Source organism: Ostrinia nubilalis, chromosome 27 (genome assembly GCF_963855985.1).
Source record: "Ostrinia nubilalis chromosome 27, ilOstNubi1.1, whole genome shotgun sequence".
Classification (NCBI taxonomy): Eukaryota; Metazoa; Arthropoda; class Insecta; order Lepidoptera; family Crambidae; genus Ostrinia; species Ostrinia nubilalis.
The window spans coordinates 3362126-3383424 of NC_087114.1; the positions used below are offsets into that span (position 1 = coordinate 3362126).

Genomic DNA, 21299 nt, shown 5'->3' on the forward strand with positions numbered 1-21299 from the left:
ACACCAAACGGCCGACAATACAAACCTAGCATTTAAAGTCTCGCATAATATTGTATTTAATGCACGTTGAACTTTCTTCTCTCACTTTCTCTCATTTTAATTAAATTGTTATTTAATTTGAAATCTACCTAATCAATTTAATTTCAAAAACCACTTACAATAGTGTTAAAAATCTAGATTTATTATAGATTCAGTAAAATAATAATATTTTATGTAATAATATCAAATAAATGTAATTTTAAATATAGTTCCATATTTTACTGAATCAATATCAACTAAACACACTCTAGTCAAGTGTAAGTGGTGTAGTAGAAACTAATCGAGTATAGTTTGGAGATGACTTTTTTTACTAAGCTCCTCCAAACTATACACGATCAGTACGCAAAATTCGTGTATAGTTTGGAGTCACAGATGTACAAACAGGCACTACAAAATATACACGAGCAGTTTCCTATGGGTGCGTTCTGGCCATGTATAGAACGGAAAGACGCAATAGCGCTACCGACTAAAGTATTTATTTGTTTAATTTTGTCCAGTAGCGTGGAAAATTGTTACCTTGAAATACTTATGTAAATTTCAATGGTTCAGAATTAGGACCACACAAAGAAAAGGGCTTGAATGTTGTAATCCCAGCCATGGTTCATTATTTCTGTACAACGTAAACGTTATGCTGAGTAATAATTATTTGTTTCGTATCTTTTGTAAATCAGTTAAATAGAGGTATGGGCTTAGATTATGGGGACTTTCAAAAATATGTTCATTCAAATGTTACTAATAAAACAATCAAATATAAACATAAATTTTATTGAAAATACACAATTATGTATATCTTTTGGCCTTATAGTAACATTAGTGTACACAATACTAAAACAATAATCCACTAACGCGTCATTCCAATACAATACAACAGTTTATTACTATTATACACAACTAGAGATAAACTAAAAGCGAGTAAAAGTAGTTATCATAGTAAAATAGTCGTACAGTTTTACAATTTTAATCATTCAATTGAATGTTTATTTTTATGTTCAATAATTTCAAATGGAGAGAATTTCAGACAGTATTATTCGTCAAGTACACTTAAGCTTGAATACATTTATCGTAGATCTTATTTACAAAGTAAATTCGTATAAGTTGTATAAAAACAGCCAAAAGGCATGATCAAAATGGCAAACTGTAAAAAATGGAATGTATAAGTGTTGACCCTTTAGCTTCAATGCCACCCGGTTTAATGTATATTAGTAAATATAAAAAAGGTCTTATTCGTTAATTTATTTACACTCTGAAGTCTTTTAGATAATATTCAGTCGCGATTTTTAGTAATTTGAAGTCCCCCAAAAACGAAGAGATTTATCACAGAATGATGAGGTGATCTTCAAACTTTTCGTGGTAAATTTTGGTCCTCGCATTAATATAATTTAATTTTAATCTACCAAAATCATATTTTAAAACTAAAATATTGGTTAAATAAAACTTTACAAACACGATTCGCTAAAATGTTACTGAGGATTTTGTATTTTACTTATTTGGCGCTCTGGAAATATTAAAACGTGTACAAAAAATGTATACTTATCAATTAATTTATAAATCAAAAAGGCTTTTACTTAATTACTTTTATTTCTTTTTAATAAAAGACTCTTGGGGAATGACATTGAGCGTTACATAATATCGTACATTAATATCATTTTAATATTTTCCACGTTAAAATTCAGCAATGTTTTGTCACATTACTGGTTATATTATTTTGAGATTCCTGATTAAAGAAGTGATTAGAAGCAACATGAAAAGAAATACCATACTTTATAAGAAAATATTAATTATCTATTATCACGAACTAATCAAATATTATATTTGTAACCAATAACATGGCAACACATGAGCTTTCCAAAATATTTCGCAAAAATCGTTTCGATTCACACAACCCTTAAAACTACAATTTCTCATAATTAAATCCGATCATAATAATTAAAATCAAAATATTACTTTATTGCATTTACATAATACATAATGTTGTGTGAATAAATACGAGATTTTATTCTCTCACAATTATTATCTAGTTTTTTTTTTACTATTTTATAAAAGTTATTTTATGAAAAAATAAACTTTTAATTAATTCTTCTTCAGGGGATCGAGGTTATCTATTGAAAAATCGTCGTTTCCAAAGGTGATCCCCCTGCTGAATCCATCCTGCAAAGTAAAAATAAAGAAAGTTAGAAAAAAAATTAATATACAGTTCTTTTCGAACATTTGATTTCACCCCTGAAAACCCAATTAGTTGTAAAATACACATTTGAATTTATTTTTAGTTAGCTTTGAATTTGAAATCATTGAATAGTTAATAAACTTGTTGACTTTTTAGGTTCCAAATGGTATACAAAACTATAGAGCAATCGCGTATCGACAGCTCATTTGACCCAATGGAAGCCCACACATAATTACCCAGCAAAACGACAAAAATACACACAAACACGATTTGTATTGATGACAAAATGTTAAGGTGAAAATACCAAAAAATTTAAACCAACACAAAACATTATACAATTCCCTAAAATCCATATCTAGCGAGATTATTAAAAATGAATACAAAAGGCACAAATTAATTTTAATTAATCATTATTTTTTCGCACTTTACAATGTTTAGAAGCTTTTTTACACTCAAACTCACCAATTTTCAACCTAAAAGAGATAAAGAAATCTGTTTAATAGAGAAAAAACTGATTGTGACTTTCCTAAGTACATGAATATGATTTGATTTTTTTTTAATTTTTTTTGCCTTACCTAACTGCCCTAATTAAATATTGATGTACTGACATCAAGTGACAGTAAGCAAATTGTGAAAAACTTCAACTAACCTTCATTTCCGAAATAGTTTTGTCTAAAAATCCGTTGAAACTGCTGTCGAGCTCCACCGTCTGTTTCTCGCTCAGATTCCCGAATCCGTTGAACGTGTTGCCGAAGCCGCTGCCGAATATGTTGCCGGTTTTTTGAGTGTCGAAAGGATCGTAGCCGCTGAGACCGTTCGTGAACGACGTAGTGTTGTTGAAAACCGATGTTTGTAGGTTGAAATCGCTAATGTCGTAGTTGGGTTTGTTGGGTTGGGCGAACGGGCTTGACATTTGGGGCATGGTTTGAGGGGGGGAGAAGGGGGTGGAGCCGAATAGGTCGGAGTTCAGGGTCTGGGGGGGAGTGGGGTGCTGTGGCGGCTGCTGTTGCGGCGGCGTTTGGCGTTTTGAGGCCTTCGGGGGTGGAGCCACTGAAAAAAATACACAGTCAATTAAATAAATCTTGTATTTAGCAAGAAGTTGAATAGAATAGACTTTATTGATCACAGTAAGCACAAACTATAAACAATAACAACACAAAACGCATATACTCGTAGAAAATAGTGGGCCACTGCGTCAATAGGCTCCCGCTCAGTATTTAACATAACAAGAAACTGATCTTCCGCGAAAGCCCTTGTTGGATGTTACTAACAAATAACTTAGATTTTCATGGAACCAAGTAGTGGTTAGGTCTTTTTTAACTTAAACAACATATAAATTAAATTGTAATGTGACATGCAATAAACGTTTTGAATATGAACTTAAAAATTTTCTTTAGAGATGCAATAATAATATGAATAACATAATAAATCAACAACTTACAGAGCGGCGGCGCGGGCGCGGGCGATGAGGCGTGCGCTGGCGGGCTCATGGGATCCGACTCATACGCACGCGGGTCAAAATCTGGAACACATAATAAATTATGGATTAGTTATAATATAATAGGCTATTTATATTATGCTTGTGGGACATCCACACACAAGGTGGACCGACGACATCATAAAGGCAGCAGCCTAGGAAGGCGCTGGAGGTATATGTTCAGCAGTGGACGTCCTATGGCTGAAATTATGATGATGTTTATGCTTGTGTTAGAAGTGGGTTTACTAAGTTATTAAACTACCTACGATCAAATTGGCAGTCTGGTATACCTAAAAATAAAACTTTTTTTAAGTAGAACCACTGAAAAATAGAGATAGAAATGTTTGACTTACCACTATCTGAGTCTGAGTTGAGGAGCAGGCCTTCTAATTTGGTGCCTACTACGGGGTTCTTGCTTGACGACAAATCTCCCAGAAGTTTTCTGTAATATTACAAATATTACATTTAATTAAATTTAAAAACACTGCAACATCGTCTGCAGTAACTGGTTCTATTTTGCTACAAAAATGAAGTCTGATCCATCGACTGTAGGTACATAAAAGTAAAAAAAGATGGATAACATAATAACTTCAGAGCGAAGAATTACTTCAGAAATGTTAAATGAAAGCAGCGGTATTTTTACAAACCAATTAATAAAAAGTTATGCTGACTATTTGATACATAACTAATGACTTCAGGCTTAAGATTTGATAAGAACTCACCCTGAGTTGAAGTTGACCTTTCCATTGTGCGTAGGCGGCGGAGTGGACAGCAACAGATTGTTGTCGTTGCTCGAGTTGAACGTCTCCGTTGAGTTGTTCGACAACGCGTCTGTCGCTGTGAACAAATACAATCATTCATTAATAGGCTTTTTCTAACAGTCATCATTAAATCAGACAGAGAAGCGATTTCTATCAATAGTTTTTAACAAGAAACCATCTATCCTATCTTTCAAGAACATGAGCGGGTGACAGACAGGCCCATTATTATTAAAACAGCGCTAGAGAGGGTTAAGAAGCACTATGGATGGAGCCATGGAAGTTATTTCTTCTTTTCAAATGCGAATGAGAGCTATCTCATGCAAAATATTGAATGACTTCAAGCTCATAGTTGAATTATATTACTGTCACTTTACACCTAAATTCTCGTATCAAAACCACCACTATTTTCCACAAAAACTTTACATTAACATCTAGATGGATCTTAATCTTCATACAAGCGCTTCGTCTAATAAAGTGAGGCAAAAGTCATTTATTTATGTCATCCAAGGTCATCTTTCAAACTTTGACTTTGTCAACTATGTGGGAAAAACTAAGCACTGGCTACTGGCACCAGTGGTCTAGTTTGAAGTGCGTCACTTTTCTTGCGCTTACTTAGGTAGGTACCTACTATATCCGTCTAGGATTTATTAATAAAAGTAAGTAAGTCAAACAATAAAACAATATTATAATAATGCCACCTGGCATTAAGTCCGCCACTGTACAATTGTATGTGCAAAAGTGTAAATAAATAAAATAAAAAATATTAAACTCTATTAATAACTCACCTAACTCAGGAGTCTTATTCCCATTCATCGCACTGAACCCGTTAGCCAGCGTGAGCGAAGCGAGCTGCTTCTCCAGCAGTTCGGGCGCCTTGAACTCCGCGATGTCAGAGAGACTGTTGCGCGCGAGATACGCCGATAAATCGTCTTTGTACGTTATTTTTGATAGCTCCTGGAATAAGAAATAAAAGACATCGTAGATTATGCTACTGAAATTACGTACGAAATGATGTATGCGTCTTCATACGTTATTTTCGATCTCCAGTAGGCCTAAGATGCGCGCCGCGATAAGCGTCTATCACGCCATTTTATTGATTTTTCCCATACATTTTGACGTCTATAAAAGTTTTCACGGCGCGCATCTTAGGCCTACTGGAATTAGAAATTAAAGATATTGCAGCGAAAGGTGCCGGAACAGCATTTTAAAACGTAGCAAATCATTCATTTGTATCAGACTTTTATTTTTGAAACTATCTGGGGTTCCCCAGACATACTACATAACATGTTATAAAACCACCAAACTTTGAACCCTATTCATTTATCATATTAAGATAAAAGGTTTTTTTTCAACATGATGTGCCTTATAAAGGGATAAAGGCTTTTACATAACTCTTTTACACGTCTCAATATATTTTAACTCTGAAAGGCAAAAATTTACGCCAATGCCGAGAAGAAGCAATGCAAGAAACTTAGTCAACACGTGATCTTAATAAATTATGTAAAGAATAAGAAATAATAATGTTTGCCTTTAGCATGTTTTTACAAAGATGTTTTACAATAATTGGTATGTCAACAATTCACATGTTGGATTTAATCAGTCATGCAAATATTAAAAATAGATACTAAATTATTCAGATTCTGAGCATTAGATGACGCAAATGAAATGAATACAATAACTTAATAAGTAAATAATATCGAGTAGGTAATTATGTACTACCATAATTTACTGCAAGATACAGCAGTATATTTACCTGTAATCTGGTTTTGTACGTGTTCATTTGCAGCTCTAATTTCTTGTTTTGAAGCGTGAGTTTTTGCATTTCAATGTATTTGCCGTTGTCGTTCAAGAACCGCCTGTAAAAATATAAAAAGTAATGAGTTTCCATTAGTAAAATTTACCGGTAAAGATACAAGAAGTCTAAAAAACCGGTAACTATTATTAACCGGTATTATTTTTAACAGAACAGTTACAACACTACGCGTTGATCCGCGCCATTTGCCGTCTTGTTTTGTGAAGAAGCAAGCACAAAATTACAAGATACACGAATGCGGTCTTAACGCTGAAGGCGATCTCTTCCAGATAACCCAGGAATAGTAGTTTGATTTACTTTATATTAATAATACTTGTGTACTTATTGATTTTAAGTTTTATTTGTTGCTAACTACTTAAGTAGGCTGTAGGCTGGATGCAGGCCGCTACCAACCGGGCGATATGGAAATCATGGGGGAGGCTTATGTTCAGCAGTGGACGTCCTGTGGCTGAAATGATGATGATGATGATGAACTAACGCTTTTTAACGCTTCTCTGTCCACGGGAGTATTTCCCTCTATCTGGAAGGAAGCAAGAATCATTCCGATTTTCAAGTCCGGTGACGCTGCTTCTGTGAAAAACTACCGACCCATCTCTATACTGTCAGTTTTTAGCAAGGTATTCGAGTCCTTAGTCTGCCCTTATTTATCGTGCCACATAAAACACTTGATTTCACCTCAGCAATCTGGCTTCATGGTATCACGTTCCACTGCAACAAATCTCATCCCGTTTGTCCAACTGGTTGCTGGGTCTCTCGACTCCCGTATCCCGGTCGATACTATCTACACTGACATAAGCAAAGCTTTTGACACAGTCGATCACAAAATTTTACTAAATAAACTATCTAACTTTGGCATTACTGGCAGTCTTCTTGAGTGGTTTGAATCATATCTCGGACAGCGGGAGTCAAGAGTCGTCATGAGAGGTTTCTCATCGGAGTCGTTTCATGCTACTTCAGGAGTGCCGCAGGGTTCGCATCTTGGGCCAATACTCTTTAATATATTTATAAACGACATGACTACAGTATTCGACCATGCCTCTTGCTTCCTTTATGCAGACGACATGAAACTCTGTATGCAGATCAAAGATGTTAGCGACTCACATCTTTTGCAAAAAGATCTTGATAGGTTGTCTCAGTGGTGTAGTTTAAATAAATTGTACCTAAACACGGAGAAATGTAAATTTATTCGTTTCACGAGAAGTAGGGAAAGTCCATCGCCAGTATACAGTGTCAACGGGCATATTTTGGAGGAAGTGGAGTCGATTCGCGACCTGGGGGTCATTATGGATAAGAACCTGCGTTTTCACAAGCATATCGATCATGTCGTCACGAGAGGGTTTAGGATGCTTGGTTTTGTATTGCGAAACGCAAAGGAATTTAAAAAGTCTTCCTCTAAAATACTGTTGTACGTGACTCTTGTTCGTTCAGGTCTTGAGTACTGTAGTCAGGTTTGGTCTCCTCACTATGATGTTCATGTGAAGCGAATTGAGCGCATCCAGAAGCGGTTCATGTGGCATCTCTCATATCAGACCGGGAAGGCCAGGAGTCTTCCGAAGTATGGGGAACGCTTGGCTCATTTCGGACTGCACAGCTTGCAAGATCGCAGACAACTCTTGGATCAGATACTTCTGCACAAGATCATAAACGGCGTGGTGGACTGTCCAAAGTTGTTGGAATCCATCAACCTAAATGCCCCTTTCAAGTTACCTCGACGCGCAAGATATGTACCCTTTTTAGTGCAGGGTTCCAAAAGCAACCTGGGTCATCATGCCACCATGAATAGGCTTCAGAGGCAATATAATAGGTGCAGTAAGGAGGGAGATATAGATATCTTTTCTGACTCGCTGGGTAAATTTAAGAAAAAAATACAACTCTCATTTGCACATGTGTCCGTTTAGCCAAGATCTGCCAGTTAAATTTGAGGTTTAAAATTGTTCTAAATAGAAATAAATTAAATTAAATTGAATATTGTGTCAAAATCAGCTGTACGTTTAAGTTTCACATTCTGTCAAAGTCCACTTTTGCATGCCGTGGCAGTCTGTAATTAAGATAGCACCTAGTCCTAAGACAAAATTATGTATGTAAACCCCTTTGCTTGAATTTGTGTCTGTCTTGTTGGTTGTCCTAATTAAATAAATAAATAAATAAACTAACCTGTAAGCCAAATCGAAGGCTTGACCGATTGTGAGCGTAATCTCTGAGGCCAGCTTCGTTGATATGAACACGAAGCACTCGTGTTTCTCCGGGCCGTTCTCGTGATTTGCTCCGTTGGCAGCACCTGGAATAACAAGATTTGGTACTAAGTAACATTAAAATCATCTTATTTAACGGGACTATTCCCACCTCTTGTCCCCACCGCTGCAACTCCTGTGTAGCCAGGATCTACAGCTTGACCGCCATTAAAAACCAAGACCTGTGAAGGCTTGTCCCGGAGGAAAGTTTTAAAGTTGTTACTGGACCAGCAACGAAATGGGTTCCCTCCGTCGTGATATTGAGAGTCTTTGTACCTACATCGAGTATCCTAATAACATCGAACGGTCAATTAAATCGATGTTTATTCGAATTATACTACATCGAATGGTTAAAAAAGCGAATGTCTTAACATCGAAAGGTATAGATTAATTTGCGTGTTCCATTTGGGAATCGAACCCAGGATCAATCATGAACCTATCCACAGAACTTTAGCCCCTTACTAATAAAAAGTTACACAGTTATTGAACACTGTTTTAAAATGACATTTCCATACTAAACGTCACTTTAAAACACTGTTCAACGAGCATGTAAGTTTTATTAGTAAGGGGGATAGTCTTTTGTTAAAATAATTACCTTTGGCGATGAAAGAGAAGTATTTCTTCGCTCCTTTATCATCCGCACAGTAGGATATCCTATGCAGAGGGAACTGGTACATGATGTTGTTGGTCCTTGGCTCCTGGAAGAGAGGAGAAAAGAGGTTGGTTAGAAAAATGCGTCAGGTTCTTCTTCTTCGTCGCTACACTGAGCTGATGCCATTTTGGTGCATGTACCTTACTGTTTGGTTAAAATAAAATAGGTAACAAATAGTTGTAATAATATAACTATTTATTACCTATTTTATTTTGTACTTGCATCGAATAAATACTTTTTCTTTCTTTCTTTCTTTTCTTTATTTCTTACCAGAGTGGTCGTGGTCGTCACACCCGGTGAGGTGACAAGCCTCACAATCCGTCGCCATTTCTCCCGCACTGCAGCCTTTCTTGTGCACTCGTGGAGTGCACCATTGAGTGCGGTTTTGCCCGCGACCTCTGACGTAGTCTGTCTACTCACGGACATTGCCCGCGGGCGGCGTGACCGGAGGGAGCGGCGAGCGTTCGGCGAACGAACGAGCAATGTTCGGTTCGCGAGCGAACATGGAAGAATTAATTTTATACAGTCCACTCTTTTCATTTAATAACTTCCACTACACTCACTATCGAAGTAACATAGTCTTGTAGGCAATACGAACCACTAGGCCAAGCAGTAATCAAAAATTAAAGCCCGTATTCACAAACATTACTATGAGGTCTCACAGTGCGCGTGGACGCACAGAATGACACACGAACCAATCACAGAGCTCTATTAATATAATAATAAATAAATTTTATTTTTCTTTCACAGAGGTATAAAAACTTAGGTATATCTAGTTACAGTAAGTTATCATCATACAGTACAGCAATAATACCTTTGTGAGAGACAGGAGACTGGTATCTGGTATCCTATTCAACGCTGTGCGTTCGATTTGCTACTTTACTTAAGCAAGCATCGTTTGTGAATACGGCCGTAAATCTCTTAACCTAAATTTCAATACAAGACAAAAATAAAACGTTTCAGTCGTTTCAGTTAAAGTTATTCTTAAACCAGTCTTAAAGAAGTCTTAACTAAATCTAGCCTCGCTTCCTAGACTAGACTTTCACGACACAAGGTCACGGTGGTATACTTAACTCTCCATTGTCGCGGTTGTACAGTTAGTTGTACGCTTCGATGGACAAGTCGCTGTTTGATCCCCATTAAAGGCAGTTTAGACTTGCAAAGGAAATTGAGTTTTACTCCTTACGATAACTACGTTCAGAACATTTCTGACAGAAATGTAATTATAGAATGGTTAATTAAAATTTGTTTTTATAGTGTACTTAGTAGGTACCCTCTTAATAATAAAAGTTCCTAGTTGAACTCTGGCTTAAATTGTCATTTATTATGAAAATGTCATTTTAATCCAGTGTTCAAACCCGGGTGTAACTTTTTATTAATGGGGGTTAGAGATCTTTCTGTAACCTTGTTTTCATACACAATAAAGAACTTAGGCTTACAAAGAGATTAAACAAGCTTTAAAAATAATTATAGACTAGCTTTTGCCCGCGTCTCTCTCTCTACCAAAAACCTGGACAAAAATTAAGTATCCTACTTACTTAGGATAGATGGATGTTTGACTCTTTGACGCAAGTTCACAGTTTTGTTTTTATTTTTGGAACAAAATCAATATTTTTTCTTTCTTTCTTTCAAAATGCTGGTTCCTAACTTCTTAATACAGACATGTAGAGCGTTAAGATGGTTAACTAACCTAGAAAAACTATAAAATATCTTTTTTTATTACACCCACGTATTTGTTATGCGATTTAGCACGCAACGCGCGAAATTACGACGTTAACGGTGTGATTATTGACAAAAGATTATGTAAAGACACGTTCTGCTTTCTACGTTTTTACGGTTTTGGGCAAACCTTAAAAGGGGCCCAAATGCGGTTTTAGAGATTGGAACCGCAATAGTTGTGTTTAAATCGTTTTTAACCGATTCAACAAGTTTTTTTTTACTGAACTAGCTCAGAATACAGAACAAACCAGAAGGAGTGTTCGATAACATTTCTACGCGGCAACTTGTGTCCAAAATACTTCCCCTCCCGCGCCCCTCTACCCCCTTTAGTGTTACTAGCGCCGTGTGACACCCCCATTTTTGGGGTAAAATTATGTATTTTTTTAAAGAGATGTTAAACAAGTAAAAAATAAGTAAGTGAAATAAGTACACACGGCCACAGTGTTAACTATCCATTTCCGTTTTTGCTCTCGCTCTTATCAAATGGTGATTCTTTGCGATAGAACGAGACGACATGACTGGCCATAGGCATAGATAGTACCTACCTACCTATGAATTTAATTTTTACTCCGAAGTAACTAAGTGTAGATGATTATTTATTTCTATTAAATAGTGTAATATACTATATGTAGGTATAATATGTTATTTAAAAGTCAATTACAAAAGTCGAATATAAATTTTAGAATGCCAAGTAAAACAAAAAAGAAACTTAAGGTTCTTTATTATGTAAACATATCGACAACAAAACATTTGTTTACGGCGCAGTAGTGCTTTTAGTTTAACTTTTCTTGGAGTCAAAAACAGAATCCAAATCAAAAACATCACCAATACTTGAATTTGATTGCGAGGCAACTCTGGCTGTGTATCCTGAAAGAAAATCAGAGTAAGTATGTAAGCAATAATTAATTACTTAAAATTATTATTAAATATACAAATTATATTGCTGCTGCTGATCTGTTGATACCAATGCCTTACTTTTGAATAAATGGGAAAGTATGAAATTCACGATAGTAATTTATTATCTCCTCATTATTAGGGAGTAATATTATAAATTAATTCAATATATTAAAATCAAATCAAAATCAAAAATATTTATTCAGTTTAGACCACAAGTGGCACTTATAATTTAATTAATCAGGTTGTCATGTCATGGATGAAATTACACTAAAAACTAATTAAAACAAAAAGGATGGGGAAAATATTCCATTATTCTGTGGTAACGCTAACAAAATTAACGCGTGAATTTTTTATAGACAAATGTAATTCAATATAAAATTAAAAAAAAAAAAGTAGGGTAAAATATTCCGTTGACATGTGGCAACACTTACAAAATAAAACCGTGATTTTTTTTGAAAATTATTATTTAATTAAAATGAATTGGAAATGTGCTACTTACGGATAAAACATGATCCCATGCACTTTCTTCGTAATTCCAGTAGCATTCTTACATGTTGGAACGGCACAAGACGGCATAATTTAATTATAAAGTGTCAATCTGACGGATATGTAAGCAATGCGCGCGCCGGCCATTGACTAATTGCTCTAAAGTCAAATTAGTGCGATTTGGAGTAATTTATATGAATACACATTTACGCCCGTTGACGGTTTCTGGTTTGTTCCGTATTCTGAGTGAACTAGGGTTGATCTCGATTTGGTCATATTATTATTTGTTTTAACAAAAACGGTTCAGTAAGTAGAACTTCAGTTTCTTTAAATCAAAATGACTGAAAAAAAAAAAGACATCTAAGGCTGAGTTGTACCATCTTACTTTAACCTAATAAACGTCAAAATCCTGTCAACAAAAACCACCGGTTAATGTTATGTTATTGTTATGTCATAGTTACAGAAAGTAAGTTAATGCAACTCAGTCTAAGTTGCGGATTTTACTTTTCTCTTGTGAGGTAACTCATAATCATTAATTTAATTATCTAGTCCAGGATAATTACCTATCTAATTTACAAGATGCAAATGGAGGATTTGGCCTACAGTCCCAGTAAAAAATGTTGACCCTACTGGGAATCAAAGCCGGGACCTCAATGTCTGAATCAGGTGGTTTTACCACCAGACCACAGAGGCGGTTAAAATAGTGCAATGATTCTGAAACGCCAAGTGGCCTAAATCGGAACTAATAACCCAGCATTGACAGTGGCCCTCACAGATGTAGCCCTCCTGTCAATTTCATTATATTATTATTATAGATGACCCACGCTGAACTGTCCCACCAAACTCAATGACAGGGGGGTGCTACTATCGTTCAACTATAATGGTTTCCAACATGGCAAAAATCGGAACCAGCGATCCGGTATTGACGGTGGCGCCCCGCTGTCAATGTCATGGATAGGACAGTTCAGTATTTTGGAACTATACTGACATTGCGTGCCACAGATAACTAAAGTAACTGACATTTCTGCATGCCACAGACTACTAAAGTTTTGTAGGTCATACACACATTGCTAATCCTAACTTCTACACGAATTAAGACAAAGGCTGGTTGCTGAATTTGAATGGTTACACGGACATTTTGATTTAAATTATATTAGTCACGCGCGGCCCAATTGCTCAGCATGTTACATAAATTAGTGGAGCGCGAGCTCGATTTTAACTATGAGTTCAGTATGTGGATTTCATATTTTTTTTAAGCGTGTGCATTAATTTATTTTTGTAGATGCGCTTTTGGTACAAAATTTTGTCTATTGTACTAACAAATAATAAAAAATACTATTTCTTAGATTTCATAAAAACTACAAAAATCATCGTCCTTAGCTGATAGCGTTCCATATTAACTTAATAAAGAATATTAAAAGTAATTTTGATAAATAAACTACTCTGTGTTGTTCTCACAGATTAAAACGAATCTAAGGAACGTCTCTCTACAGGGTGTTAGGTAAATGGGTATATGAGCCGACACTAGCCCATGTTAACATGGTCATATAAATGGTATGGTGAAGTCAGAAAATTGATATCTTCATTTTAATTATTTTAATTTTCATACAAATCGGATCTTATAAAAATTATTTTGTATGAAAATTAAAAAAATTAAAATGCTGATATCAAATTTCTGACTTCACCATACCATTTATATGCCCATGTTAACATGGGCTAGTGTCGGCTCATATACCCATTTACCTAACACCCTGTATAAGGTCTAGCGCATAACTGAGTCAGTACCTGACATATTGGAGTGGCACTAACATTTACATTTATGACGAGACAGAGCATACGAAGCATACTTTACATTCGAGTAGCCCTAGTGATGCTCTACCTGTGGGCTTCGGCTTGACACTACTTTTTGGGACACCCTGTATATTAGCAGGTCTACCTGCAGCTAATATTTCATCAAGCCGTTTAGCTTTAGGCTACAGGTACACACAGAGCATATACATACATACATTGGAAAAACATAACCCTCCTTCTGTCACAGTCGGGTAAACCTCATAAAGGTTCGTTTATTTCATTGCGGAATCCTTCTAATAACAGTTGAAAGTGAAAACAATGGCGCACTGAGTGTCGAACATAAACGCGCATGGATTTATAACGCGTTGCGAAATTATGTGTATTTCACGTAATATTTAACTGGCACGGTTAACTTGTGTGCAAATAATAATTACATTTTAGGAAATATTCTTTGACAGTGTTAATTTCGACAGTTAGGCTGAGTTGCACCTCCTAACTTTAACCGTTAATTGGTGTTTTTGTATGGAGTTTGACAGATTTTTGACGTTTGTTAAAGTTAAACTAAGATGGTGCAATTCGTCCATAAAGTATTTAGAGGTTTCTGGATTTGATCTCCTTAGCTTCTTTATAGGTAGTTAGTTCCGTAAGGTGGGAGCAATACATTCACTTTACCCGTAAGATAGATTCTGTGGCGAGTAGTATGTCACTTAAGCTACTTAATCTACTTAATAGGCTTATAAGGTGTTGTTCACCGTCGCTTGAGCATAAAGTGCAGAGTAATTTAAGCTACTTGTAATACCTAGTCACTTATCCTACTTAATAGTCCCTAGAAATCTAGCACTTAGTCACTTATGCCACTCAATACTCCCGTAAGCTGTAGTACCCAGTGCAGTGACTTATGCCACTTAATATAACCCTAAAATGTAGTACACAGTCACTTAATGTTACCGTAAGTATAGTACCTAATCAGTAAACCTATTTCATACTCCCTAAGCTGTACTAAACAATCACCCTAATAATTGTAGTACCTAGTCACTTAACCTACTTAAATATACATTAAAGTGTCACTCATGCCACTTAATACTCCCGGAAGATGTAGTACACAGTCACTTATACCACTTAATAAACTAGAAAAATCACTATTACCTGTATCGCAACTCCATCCACGGAGATGGTAATCTCGACCTTCTTGCATTTCGCCGCGTCTTTCGTCTCGGACTTCTTCAGCTGTTGCGTGAACTGCAGCTTCTTGATGGCGTCCTTGACTACTTCGATGCCTTTTGGCTGGTCCACTTGTGTGCAGCCGAGGAACTGGGGATGAAGAGAAGAGTACATTAAGTATGGCGGTACATCAAAATTTTTGTATAGACACAAGACATAAATTGGTGTCATAATTATGTACGTATGTCTGCTACTCGTACGAGTATATTGTGTACTTAAGATTAAATAAATAATTTACGTATTTATAATATACTTAGTACCTAGCAAATTAACTTTTGATGCTTTTGATACGTGCGAGTAAAAATTTTCAAATTGTGCAAGCTTTGATCAGCCTTGTCGGCATACAAATTAGGAGTCACAAGTTACAACATGTGTGATTAATTGAAAATAATATACACGGATAAAGTAGATCTTTCATGAAAGTATTTCTTTATCTTAAAACTTTTTTGGATATATTTTTCAATTGAATTTTAAAAAATCCTAAAAAATTCAAAAATGGTCTGGATCTAAGCACAAAATAGAAATGGAGTCATATGAAAATAATTGAGAATTAAAATAATACCTATTTATTTATAAATTTTAAATGCAAAAAATCCTAAAAACTATAAATTTTCGCTCTTCACGCATTAGTCAGTCAGTACACGCGTAGCACGCGAATTTTTCACACGTCCTCAATTTTAATCGTTCTGCGCTAAACATAACTAAAAAATTAACAATTAAAATAACTAATTACATACCAGCTATAGGTCTACCAGAATCTCATGGCAAACAAAAATATTGGAAAAGTGTGTTTTTCATATGGCAATTGTCTATGGTTTAATTGTCACCGAGAGCCGTGGCGGGCTTTTTGAGAGTTGGGCGTAGTTAAATTTTCTCGTATTTTATTTTAATAAATAATTGTGTAAAAAGTTGTAAATATCGCAAAAACTGGCGATTATTCCACCGGGATGTCGTCAGATGACGACGGAGAAAGTTTCAGAGGTTTTTCAGCCGAAATGGTGGCGAACAAAAAACGCAGGATAGTTCCGCCAGGGAGGGAGGATGCAAGAGAGGAAAGCTCGGACGAATCTTCGAGGATGAAATACCAAATGTACACCAAGCCAGGGTACAAGCGTACGTACCCCGACACTATTACTAATGGCGAGTTCCCAGTCTACGTCGAGGGACTGCGCACTGAGGATAAAATCGGTAATAAAAATCCTTTACTTCTCTCAAAGATATTTAAACAAGTGAAAGGTATTCATGAAAGCAGACGATTGAGAGCTAACAAAATAATGTTAGTGTTTAAACAGGCTTCCGCAGCGAACGACTTTCTGAATCACAGCTGCTTAACGGAAAACTCAATGAAAGCATACATTCCTGCCTCATCGGTAGAGACAATTGGTGTGGTCCGATACATTCCGAAGGATCAATCAAACAAAGACTTATTTCTAAAGTTAACATCAGACTCGGAAATCATTTCTGTTCGACGGTTCATGAAGAAGGAACAAGATGAACTTGTTCCTCTAACAACGATCACGGTCACGTTTGTAGGAACCATACTTCCTCAATATATTTATTTAGACAATTGGCGTTATAAAGTTTTCAAATACGTGCCTCCTCTAATGCAATGTTTTAAATGCCTCAAATTTAATCATTCAGCAAAAATTTGTCGTAATGAACAGGTCTGCTCTAAGTGCTCTGGTAATCACAGTCATAAGGAATGTACTTCTGAAGTCATTAAGTGTAGCAACTGCCAAGGTTCGCACTTGGCCATTTCAAAACTGTGCCCTTTCAAAACCCAAAAACAGGAATTGCATAAAAATAAAAATTCAAATAGAACTTATGCCTCTTTATTGAGCAAAAATGATTTCCCATCATTACCACAACAACGGTCCCAGGCAACACAAAATGAAATATCTCAAAATAACAAAACAAAGAGCAAACCAACATCAGCAATTGGTGATGTACAGAATATTGTAAATAACTCAAAATTATTAGATGCCATAGTTAAAACTTTAATTACTTTGGGCAATTCAAGCCAAATAAAAACATCGGCGCACATAAAAGAGGAATTAATTAAAAATCTTTCCTCTTCTTGAGAATAATGCAGCATAACATTCAGAGTTTATGTAATAAAAAGTCTCTTTTAAAAAGTACATTAATGAATCACAATATAGATGTGTGCCTACTTAATGAAACATGGCTTAAAAATAATAAACATTTTGCTTTGCCTGGTTATAATTTTATTTTTAAAAATGCAGATAATGAACATGGTGGTGTAGGCATTTTAATAAACAACAAAATTAAGTATTCAATTATTGATACAAATTTCTATCAAGATGTTCAAAATGTTGCAATTTCTGTTTTAACTGAAATGGGTCCTATTTCTATTTTATGTGTTTACTGTCCTCCTAGAACTGATAATAGAAGAAATATTAGATTACAGAAACTTAAGACTATAATCAATAACTTACCTAAACCTTGTTTAATTTCTGGTGATTTTAATGCACACCATGTAGTTTTTGGATGTAATAGCACTCAATCTCGAGGTAGGGAATTACTAGAAATAATTGATGATACAAACCTATGTATTCTAAATACTGGTCAAGTGACGACTGTCGGCAGGCCAAACGTAAATCAGTCGGCAATTGATATTTCTTGTGTGAGTCCGGTCCTCGCTCCATTATGCGAGTGGAAAGTTGGTGATGATCCATTGGGTAGCTACCATTATCCGACATTTATTGATATAATAACATCCTCAATAAATTATAAGTATGAAAGTATGGAAAAGAAATATTTATTTCATAAAACAGACTGGAGTAAGTATCAAGCTCTTTCTAAATTATTAATAAAAAATTGTATTTTCAAGAATGACCCACTAGATTATTACAACTCTTTTTGTGATATTTTAACCCAATTAAGGCAGGAATGTGTGCCAGTTTTTAAGGGCAAACAATTAAATAATACTAAGAGTCCAGCTCCATGGTGGAACGAGGACTGTGATAAAGCAGTTAAGGACTCTAAGTTAGCTCTATGTAATTATAGAAATTGCCTTACTATGGAGTCATACATAGAATATAAAAGAATTGATGCTCTTAAAAAGCGTGTATTGAGTGATGCTAAAAGGAATGGGTGGCAAAACCTGTGTGCTTCGTTTAATAGAACAACTCCAATAGCTGTAGTGTGGAATTATATGCGTAGGTTTAAGAGAATCAATTCCTGTAAAAATGTTTATAGAAATGATGAGTGGGTTAATGACTTTATAAATAAGCTTTCTAATAACGTGAACTTAATTGATTTTAATATTAATGATATTTGTGATAATGATAATGTTGATGATAATAATGAATTTCTACTGAATGAATTTAGTATCAAAGAGCTTGATATGGTCTTGAAAACTAGAAAACACACAACTCCTGGTTTAGATAATTATCCTTATTTAATGCTACAACATTTAGATCAGACTGCAAAAGATGTTTTATTAAAGGTTTTCAATACTCTCTGGGTAAATCAAGTTATTCCAGAAACATGGAAAACGCAATGCGTTATACCGATACTGAAACCAGACAAACCTGTAAATGATTTTAATTCATACAGACCTATTTCCTTATCATCCTGTTTAGGAAAATTATTTGAACAAATTATAAAGTTACGATTAGATTATTATGTTGAGAACCAGCATCTGTTACCGGATTATCAATTTGGTTTTCGTAAAGGAAAAGGTTGTACAGAAAGTTTTGTGTCCTTTGTTGAAGATATGAAAAAATGCGTATTAGCTAAGTCTACTGCAGTATGTGCATTTCTCGATGTTCAGGGTGCGTATGATAATGTAAATCTTCAACAGCTAGTACAAGTTCTAAAGGAAATAGGTCTGCCAGGTAAATTAGTAAAATGGATATTTAATTTTTGCTATGATAGGACTCTATACGTTAAACGAAACATTTTACATGGTCCTAAAACAACTAGCAAGGGCTTGATGCAAGGTTCTTCATTGTCCCCTTTACTTTACAACTTATATACTTCTCAAATAAACAAATATGTAACAGGAGATGTAAATTTATTACAATTTGCGGATGATATTCTAGTGTACAGTGTTAATAGAAATGTAAATATAGCATCTAGTAATGTAAATAGTGCTTTGTATAAATTAAATGATTATTACAAAAATAAATTAAAATTAGATATTAATCCTAACAAAAGTTCAGTGTTAGTATTTGGAGATAGCTCTCCGGTAAATATTGTATATAATTGTATGAAAATTCCACAAGAAAAGGAGAAAAAGTTTCTCGGTGTTATCGTTGATGTGAAACTTCAATTTAGAAGTCATATAGATTATATCTGCCGCAACGCTATGAAGGGTATTAATATAATGAGATCTCTTGCTGGTATATCTTGGGGATCAGACCCTAAAATTTTAAATATGTTGTATAAAAGTTTAGTTCGAAGTCATTTTGACTACAGTTGTCTTGCCTATTTTCATGCGAATAGTGTAGTATTAAGAAGATTGGATGTAATTCAAAATATGGCTTTGCGAATAATTAGTGGTGCAATGCGCACTACACCCATTAACTCTTTGGAAGTAGAAACATGTATAGAACCATTGTTTCTGCGTAGACTTTACTTATCAGAAAAGTTTTGCTCAAAAATTTTTGCTAGGAATGACCCTATAGTTTTAGAAAAATTTCACTTACCAACACCTCTGTATAATACCTTGCTAAATTCTGCTTACGTTACAGCAAATGATGTTATAAATGGTAACATACCTGTTATGTTAAAAATAATAACTCATATTAATGATATGACTAAGAATATGTACAGATGTAATTTGTGGCCTATCTACACATGTAAATATGATTCACTCTTGAATAAAATAAAAGTTGATATAAGTAGTGTAGATTCCAAAGAAGACTTTTTTCAGTTTATGAGTCACAAAACTATGGTGTATAAAATATATTCGGATGGATCAAAAAGTTTAAATGCAGTCAAATCTGCCCTTTATGATCCACAATGTAAATATAGTAAATGTTTTAAAATTAATTCAGAGTGTAGCATATTTACTGCTGAGGCATATGCTATATTACAAGCATTAATTTACATTAAGTCTTTAAGCTATTGTAGTTATAATGAGTTTATGATATTATCTGATTCGAAAAGTGTTTTGATGAGCTTAGACAATAATAATATGCACTTTAAAACAAATTATTTAATTTATAATATAAGAAACATTATTAATGAAATTAAAAAACCAATTTCACTCAAGTGGATTCCGTCTCATCGAGGCATACCAGGGAACGAAATTGTGGATCAAGTTGCCAACTCTGAACCTCATGAAGACCACTCGGAGCATTTTAAGGTCCCCTTCACGGACTTTCACACCATTATGAAAGAAAACTGTAAAGAGATATGGAAAAATTATTGGAAAATATGCTCAGAAACCAAAGGCAGATGGTATGCTGGGATACAAAAGGAAATACCAACGAAACCCTGGTATTATTACAAAGAGTATATAAGCCGTAGATTTGTAACAACAATGAATCGTCTGCGATTTGGACACCTCAGATCTCCCTCCCATCTACAGCGAATGAAAATAATGAATAGCAGTTCATGCAATTTTTGTGATGAGGCTGATGCCGACCTGGAACATCTGATTATGAAATGCCCAAGATTTGGCCTTGAAAGACTTACACTAGTAGCCGATTTGAATCACTTATCAGAAGCAGATACAGAAGTTAATGTAATACCCCGCCACATCCAGGAAATATTATCAAAACCTATTACTTATGAATATCTATATAAATATGTAATCACTACAGTTGGACATTTATAAAAAGGACAAGTTTAAAGTTTAAAACTGTGTAAGAAGAAGCAAACTGGAAGCAAACAATTTATTTTAACGACATGAAAGAATATATTGACAACTTACAAGTATTCGGCCAATGGTACAAATTTCCAGGCCAGGAAGGATTATTAAAAAAAAAAAAAAAAAAATAATTGTCACCTGTCAAAGAAAATTATGAAATCTGTCAGCCGCTGCAAAAATTTTGTAATCTCTTCTTGACTATTTGT

General features: G+C 34.9%; 1 protein-coding gene and 1 long non-coding RNA gene across 3 annotated transcripts in view; both read right to left on the reverse strand.

The window, feature by feature from the left end:
* Nucleotides 1-788: 788 nt before the first annotated feature.
* Nucleotides 789-21299, reverse strand: part of LOC135085001 (PTB domain-containing adapter protein ced-6) — a 94751-nt gene continuing 74240 nt past the window's right edge. For both annotated transcript variants that reach the window (XM_063979778.1, XM_063979777.1), the window contains exons 3-12: nt 15177-15341; nt 9081-9183; nt 8409-8532; nt 6195-6297; nt 5227-5395; nt 4403-4517; nt 4034-4122; nt 3645-3725; nt 2853-3253; nt 789-2187 (exon numbers count right to left, since the gene is read on the reverse strand). In XM_063979778.1, the coding sequence (XP_063835848.1) occupies nt 2110-2187; nt 2853-3253; nt 3645-3725; nt 4034-4122; nt 4403-4517; nt 5227-5395; nt 6195-6297; nt 8409-8532; nt 9081-9183; nt 15177-15341 (1428 nt within the window). In that variant the 3' untranslated portion in view covers nt 789-2109. The remainder of the gene's footprint in view (nt 2188-2852; nt 3254-3644; nt 3726-4033; nt 4123-4402; nt 4518-5226; nt 5396-6194; nt 6298-8408; nt 8533-9080; nt 9184-15176; nt 15342-21299) is intronic.
* On the reverse strand, nt 20422-21132 carry LOC135084850 (uncharacterized). Its single transcript, XR_010259952.1, has 2 exons — nt 20919-21132; nt 20422-20624 (listed from the first exon to the last, which is right to left on the reverse strand). It is a non-coding gene; the product is annotated as an uncharacterized LOC135084850 (long non-coding RNA).